Source organism: Miscanthus floridulus, chromosome 6 (genome assembly GCF_019320115.1).
Source record: "Miscanthus floridulus cultivar M001 chromosome 6, ASM1932011v1, whole genome shotgun sequence".
Lineage (NCBI taxonomy): Eukaryota > Viridiplantae > Streptophyta > Magnoliopsida > Poales > Poaceae > Miscanthus > Miscanthus floridulus.
In genome coordinates this window covers 11532332-11539865 of record NC_089585.1, presented here as the reverse complement: position 1 = coordinate 11539865, position 7534 = coordinate 11532332, and the positions used below count along the sequence as shown (strand labels likewise).

The window sequence follows — 7534 nt, the reverse complement described above, 5'->3', positions numbered from 1 at the left end:
TGCTTGTTACTCTTGGTGATCGCCATCACCTAGACGGCTTGGTGGTGATTGGGAGTTTGGTGATCATCCGGCGGAGCTTGTGGATGACCCAACTCAAGTTGTGAGCGGTTGTGGGTGATTCACCACGATGGAGTGTCGAAGAATCAACCCGTAGAGAGTACTTGATCCTTACGCGGATCAAGGGGGAGCTACATCCTTGCGTGGGTGCTCCAACGAGGACTAGTGGGGAGTGATGACTCTCCAATACCTTAGCAAAACATCACCGCGTTCCTCCTTCTCTATTTACTTTGAGCATTTACTTTGAGCAATTCAATTCTTATCTTTATATTTATAGAATTGCCATGCTAGAGTAGGATTGGAACTTAGGTTGCAAGTCTTTTGTGCGGTAGAATAATTAGAAATACTTTCTAGGCACAAGGGGTTAATTAGGCTAACCATAGGATTTAATTATTTCAAAGAAATTTAGAATTAGCCCAATTCACCCCCCCTCTTAGGCATCTTGATCCTTTCAACTAGCAAGCTATACAAGCTAACTAATTACAAGAGCAACTACACAAAGCACAATATATATAAAAGTAAATACAAGCTTGTGTATGGGGAATACAAACCAATGAGAAGAATAGTGTTGACACGGTAATTTTTCTCCTAAGGTTCATGTGTTTGCCAACACGCTAGTCCCTGTTGTGTCGACCGCTCACTTGGTGGTTCGGCGGCTAATAGGTATTTCATAAACCTAACCCACACATTGGGCGCCATAAGAACCTACCCCAAATGTGAGGGTAGCTCAATAACACGCTCTACTAGAGTTACTCACAAGCACAACACCCCTCACAAATCCTTATCCGGAGCCACGCACAATCTTCACGTGGGCTTCACAACGAAGACCACAATCCACCAAGCCGTTTAGGTGATGGTAATCACCAAGAGTAACAAGAAATCCCCAATCACAAAGATTTCCTAGTGCCACCAAAAGCAATCCTCAAATGCACTCACTAGGTCTCTTGGTCCCTCACTCAAATTAGCACCAAGCTTGAGAAGGAGAGGAAAGGGAGGAGGTGATCTTCAATCTCTCATCAACACCCACAAAAGGGCACTCAATCTCTCATAGGAATTTTGGCACAAACCATGGGAGAGAGAGAGAGAAGAGGAGAGGAGAGGAGAGGAGAGGATCAACCCTAGAACTTGGTTCCCCAAACTCAACAAATGATCCAAGGGGTATGGGAGAAGGAGGGGGAACCCCCCCTTATCCACATGCCAGCCAGCCACCCAAGGGTGTGGCCCAAGTGCACTCCCACGCCACTCCAATGACTCTTTTCGGATATGAACATTAGTGCTGAAACGCCCAGAACCGGACCTCCGGTCCAAATCGGAGCTCTGGTTTCCAGCCCTTAAACAACGCAGAACCAGACCTCCGGTTGAGGCTCTCATCTTCTGAGAATAAATCAATTTTAGGGCGAAAATCGGACCTCCGATTTGGCAACCGGACCTCCGGTAGAAGCACTTAGATTCTGAAAAAATATTTTTAGAGCGAAACCGGACCTCCAGTATAAGCTCTCATCTTGGAGTAATTATAAAACCGAATATCTTCCGGGCCTTCGGTTGGGCTCTCAGAATTCACCAAGAAAACTAAAACGCCCATAACTTTTATCTCCAAACTCTGATCTCGATGATCTTGGACATTCCGGAAAGCTTATACGGAGGGCTATCCATCCCAACAAAGGATAACAGCCAAGATCAACATGTGCAAGTGTTGTGACAAGTGTTTCTTTTATGTTAGCACTTTTCATTCAAACATTTTGAAAGACTTTTCTCTTGCACCTCACCACGTCACTAAGCACAATGCATATGTAAGTGAGATTCACAATTAGTGGCACTATGTAACTAAAAGATTTTCCCTCTTTATAGTACGGCTATCTATCCTAAATCTAGTCTATTTCTTCTCTACTCAACCATAGACCAGTGAAATGAAAATGCCCTACAAATATACATTTGCCTTGCGCATTCCATTCCATCTCCTCCAATGTTGATACAACACATGCACCAACCAATCACAAATGATATGATCCACTTCATATCATCACATGACCGTATTGGTTCATCGATCTTGACTTCACTTGCTCTTCACCGTTGCTTCAGTCCATCAGCCCCAAGTCATCACTCAACTTGCCCTTCACACTTGCAACTGGTCCATCAAGCCAAGTCTTGTCTTGATCTTCTCTACCTTAGTCACATGACTCAATGTCATGTCTCATATGCAATGAGCTCCTTCATCTCATGTGTGAGCTTTGCAACATCTCAAGCCATCTTCACCTTCATGGCATAGGTTGCTCACACAAGTGTGCTTATGGACTAATTACCTGTGTATCTCGCATTTAAACACATTAGTCCATCTAGGTTGTTACTCAATTACCAAAACCAAACAAGGACCTTTCACATCTCATGCTATGTATCCACATTGAGTAACACAAATATGGGGATATAGTCATTGTACTAACATTGATGGATGAACTCATAATGGGCCAGTCCATCTAAGATGAGGTATTACTAAAACGAAGCACCAAATTTGTTTTCATGAATGCACCTAGTTGCTTGAAATAAAACAAAAGTATAACAATTAGCAATGCTCGAACCACAATTATAACCCAACTAATACAACTAATATCACTCCATCAATGATATAACTTGAAATTTCCCATTACTATCTTGACGTTTTAAGATCTACTACTCAACCTTTTGCTAGCACACAGCTCATATCTTCACAATCAAACTCAAACACCATCTCATGCAAAGTTGATGACAAATCCGATATAAAATGAGTGAAGCACGTCGATCAGAAGGCGGGCAGGTTTCTTTGGAATGTTCATTTGAGTTTAAGGGTCTATTTGGGACTGGTCTGCTCCATGTTTTTTAGCCAAATAAATTTCCCAAAACTCTGCTCTAGGAAAAGGTAGAGTTGAGAGAGTATCTAAAGAGATGCTATAAAAACTCCAGGTTTTTGGTGAAACTGCTCCTTGGTGGAGTATGTAGAGCAGAGTTCGTGGAAAACTTCGACTTAAATGAGTGCTCATATTTTAGCTAACTAACATGGCCGTTATCTAGGAGGTGTAAGCGGGTCCAGAAACTCATGCGTTTCATTGGTATGTGTGCAATGTGCATATCTTTATAGTCGTAAGGGAACCTACAACGATTGAGCCAACTTACTAACTTATACTCCAACGATACTACAAACTTAGACACCCTACAAAAGGTCCCACGTATTCCTTTTTCCCACCCACTTTCTTCCTCCTCGATCACGCCTAGTCTAATGACAACAACCACCTCGCTCGCACCCCCAGGTTGTAGCAAGTGGCCATTGACCTAGCCCCTGCTCGCTCGGGCGTCGCCTGCCCACCGTCGCTCTAGACATTACCGTGGTATCACCGGTGGAGCTCACTCCGTATATCGCCACGACTCGCTTCGAGTGTCACCACCCCCTATCATGGCTTGCTTCGGGACTCGCTCGTGCTCTAGCCACCAGGACCCGCTTGTGCTCCAACCGCCGTGGCGGAGGAACATTGAGACCAAAGGGGGCCATGGGCACCCCTGATTTTGATTGTTTCTTAAGAGTAATAGTGCTTTATTGGGCAGTAAATGTTGAAAATCTATGTGGATCAGACGATTAGCACTAATGGCTCCTCCACTGGCAACCGCCATCAGGACACTCTCGCATCTAGCCACTGCAGCATAACTCGTAACCTGCCAGAGCCTAGCGTGGGACCACTTGTCTTTTTCTTTTCTCTCTCTTCTCTTTTTTCTTTTATCTTTCTCCTTAACGTGGATTTGTATGAGCTAGCTGAAGCGTCTTTATTGAAGCTGCCCTACGTGTTAATAGAAAAAGAAGAAATAAATAAAATGATAAAAATGGTGGTGGGTCATTATGAAATTAGCAATTGAACATGTGCCGTCGCTAAAGAAAGAAACAACCGAACGATGTTTCCCCAGCGGTTACAACTGATTTCCCATTATCCAATCACCATCATGCAGTTCGTACCCGTATGCCTTTCCAGAGCGAAAGATGGAGAGCACCCAGCCATAAAAAAGGCCGAGATTCGACGGCTGAGGAAGCTCGAAACGCCCTATCCGACGTTCCAACCGCGCCGAGCGGGCGATCCATCGTCCTTGCAGCGCACCACTGCAGCTCGCTCGCTCGTTCTACTCGGAGAGTGTCCTCTCGCCTCCTCCCCTCTCCGCCAGCGGCTGCCCTCCCCTGCCACCAGCCCACCACCACCCCTCCTCAAAACGCCAAAATTTCCTCACTTCTCCACGCCCTTTCCCCTCCTCCCGAAATGCCATCCATGGCCGCCTCCCGCCCCCGGATCTGGCGCTGAGCCCGCCATTGCCGGATCCCTGCCAGGCCTCCTCCTCGCCGTCGCGCTCCCGGCCCGGTTTTATTGGGCGCGGCGTGGCATTCCCTCTCATCTCGGTGCGTTCACCGGGGGGCGGTGGTTGATCTGTACCGGCGGGTGCAGCGCACCTTGCGATCTCTTGCTGTCGCTGCGGGAGGATCGGCCGCTCGTCGCCGTTGCCAAGCGCGCTCTTTTAAGGCCCGGGGATTCGCGCCCCCGTGTCCGTGTTGCCGAGAGGAGGCCGGGCCTGTCGGAATGATCCTTTAATTGGGGGAGATTTGATGTGTTGTTGGTGCCGCCGGATCTCGCCGACATGTGGAAGCAATTTATTGGAAAGCTGTCGTGGAAGGCGATGAAATCCAGCTCTGGCGGCGGGGCCGCGAGCTCGCCGCCTGCGAAGCCGCCGCCGCCCCTATCGTCGCCGCGGGAGAATGGGGCCTCGCCGCGGGAGAATGGGGTCACGGCGAAGCCCAACGTTTCGCCTCCGTCTCCCGCGGCTGGCGCCGGAGCCGGAGCCGGAGCCGAGGTGAGGTCCAGGGAGGACGCCTTTGTCCAGAAGGTTAACATTTGCTGCGCGGTGTACGACTTCTCCGACCGGGGCAAGGACTCGCCGGAGAAGGAGCGGAAGCGGCAGATGCTCATGTCCCTGGTCGACTGCATTGGCGCCGCTGAGGATCCTCTCACGGAGACAATGATAGCAGCGTGCGTGCGCATGTTCGCCGCTAACCTGTTCAGGGTCTTCCCGCCCAAAGTCCGGTCTGGCACCTCGGCTTCGGAGACCGAGGAGGACGAGCCCTTCTTCGATCCGTCCTGGTACCACCTGCAAGTCGTTTATGAGTTTCTCCTTAGGTTTGTGACTTCGCCGCTCGTCGATGCTAAGGTGGCTAGGAAGTATGTGGATAGCTCTTTCGTCTCCAAGCTGCTTGATCTGTTTGATTCGGATGACCCGAGAGAAAGGGACTGCTTGAAGACAATATTGCATAGGATATATGGCAAGTTCATGGGAAACCGACCATTCATCCGTAAGGCTGTGAGCAATATCTTCTATAGGTTTGTGTTCGAGACAGATCATCACAATGGGATCGCCGAGCTGTTGGAGGTCTTTGGCAGTGTAATAAGTGGGTTTGCCAAGCCATTGAAGGAGGAACATAAGCTGTTCTTATGGAAAGCATTGATACCACTTCATAAGCCGAAATCAGTGGGAGTGTATCTGCCACAGCTGACATATTGCATCACACAATTTATTGAGAAGGAACCGAAGCTTTCTGGGACTGTGATCAGAGGCCTGTTAAAGTATTGGCCAGTTACAAATAGTCAGAAGGAAATGATGTTTTTGGGGGAGTTGGAGGAGGTGCTGGAGTTGACTGACATGGCTGAATTTCAGAAATGCATGGTTCCCTTGTTCCGGAAGATTGCTAGTTGCCTGAATAGCTCTCATTTTCAGGTGAGATTCACTCTTCATATTTTGTTCTGGTCTTGTGCTCATAACAGTTGCCGTGGTAAGAAATGCTAACAGGAATATATGCTCGTGTAATCATTAGTTTCTCTAATAAAGGTTAGATGCACAGCTTTAAGCTTTTTTATTTTTTTAATCAAGTAATAGTTGCAATGTTGTTTGCCAGATCAATCTTTCACTTATTTTAATTGAAGAGTCTGTTTGACCCCTTTCCTTTTCGCCTTGTTTTTTCTGATTTATTAGTGTCCCTTTACATGGTCCCCTGTGTCTTTATGACATAGTGCTTACTAATTAATGATAAGAATTTCATCAGTGGTTAAAATCTTTTCTTGTTGGCTAAAGTGAGACCACACACTTATGTTATTGGCTTAAGTTTAGTTGGTGGCCACTTCCTTTATGAGGCTTCAGGCCATTTGCTTTACTACAGAATTGGAAATGCCCTATAATTCTCTAATTCTGCCTCATAATGGTCTCAGTGTACTCTGAAGTCTAACGTCACAAATAAATCCATGGTCCAAAGGCAGATGATAGGAATCTTTGGGGTGTTAATGTGTGGCAATTGCCAAAATCTGCTGTTCTTGTAAATACTTTAATTTCCTCAATAAATTGAAGATACAGACATTTGCACTTTGTGGGACTTGACAATCAGCTAGGTGGAATTGTGATTTTGAATCTGTCTATCGATTTTGTGCACTAATGTGGATGGGACACAGTGACTCCTATTTCCTTGTTTGTACAGCATATTGTATTCATCTGTCTTCGTCGATTAAGTAAGATACATAAATGTAGGGTTGTGAGCGGCCTGGCATTTGCGTTTGTACTGTCTTTGCTCATGTCACTTGCATGTTGTATTGTTGCATAAAGGAGTTACCATTTGAAACTCAAGCACTGCTTTTCTTTGGCATGGCTTTTGCAGGTTGCAGAGAGAGCCTTATTCCTATGGAACAACGAGCACCTATTCGGTATGATCTCCCAAAACCGTCAAGTGATCCTACCGATTATATACCCAGCTCTGGAGCGGAACACCCGCTGGCACTGGAACCAATCTGTCCTCAATGTAACAATGAATGTGCGGAAAATGTTCCGCGAAATGGATGAGAGGCTTCTTGTAGCCTGCCAGAACAACTTCCAAGAGGAAGAGGAGAAGCGAGCTGCAACTGAGGAGCGGCGGAGGCTCATGTGGGAGCAGCTGGAGCGGAGCGCTGCTCATGGGTATCACCAACCAGTGATTGCTGCAGACGCAAGCTTTCCTGCGCCCCCTTCGTCGGGTCGTCTTGTAGCCCCTACCGTGACATGAGAACCTGAGATTGCAACAAAATGTGCTCCGTTTTCACCACTTGGTAGCTAAGCTAGATGAAGTTGCTTGCTTCACTGGGGATGCACAAAGGCATTTTGTTACCTTCTGTATGCATAACCCCCTGTCAAAGTCTGTAATTAATAGTTGATGGTTTGAGGACAAAGGGACATTTTGAATTTTGCATGGCGTATTCTTGAAATGGGCATGTGTTTTCTTCTTGCCTGAATCTTGTCTGATTCTACCAGAGTGCTCTGCTCTGTATATCTGGAGTCTGGACAGTGTGCATCATGGGAGGATGACAAGTAACAAGTTTGCAGCTTTCCTTTTTGTTGTTTTCGTGGCAAATAGCTTATGCTTATTTTTTATTCTATTATGTGGACAAATATGGAATATGGT

The 7534-nt window shown here is 46.6% G+C and overlaps 1 protein-coding gene across 1 annotated transcript; it reads left to right on the top strand.

The window, feature by feature from the left end:
- The first annotated feature begins 4168 nt into the window (after positions 1 to 4168).
- Positions 4169 to 7364, top strand: LOC136461644 (serine/threonine protein phosphatase 2A 57 kDa regulatory subunit B' kappa isoform-like). Its single transcript, XM_066460933.1, has 2 exons — positions 4169 to 5829; positions 6758 to 7364. Exons 1-2 carry the CDS (start codon positions 4699 to 4701, stop codon positions 7136 to 7138), a joined length of 1512 nt encoding a protein of 503 aa, XP_066317030.1. The 5' UTR covers positions 4169 to 4698; the 3' UTR covers positions 7139 to 7364.
- Positions 7365 to 7534: the final 170 nt, after the last annotated feature.

What these genes read in the sequence shown, in the direction of transcription:
- LOC136461644 (XM_066460933.1), top strand. Translation starts at nt 4,699, where the DNA reads ATGTGGAAGCAATTTATTGGAAAGCTGTCGTGGAAGGCGATGAAATCC. An exon ending in TGAATAGCTCTCATTTTCAG is followed by an intron (nt 5,830 to 6,757) that starts GTGAGATTCACT and finishes TGGCTTTTGCAG; the next exon opens with GTTGCAGAGAGAGCCTTATT.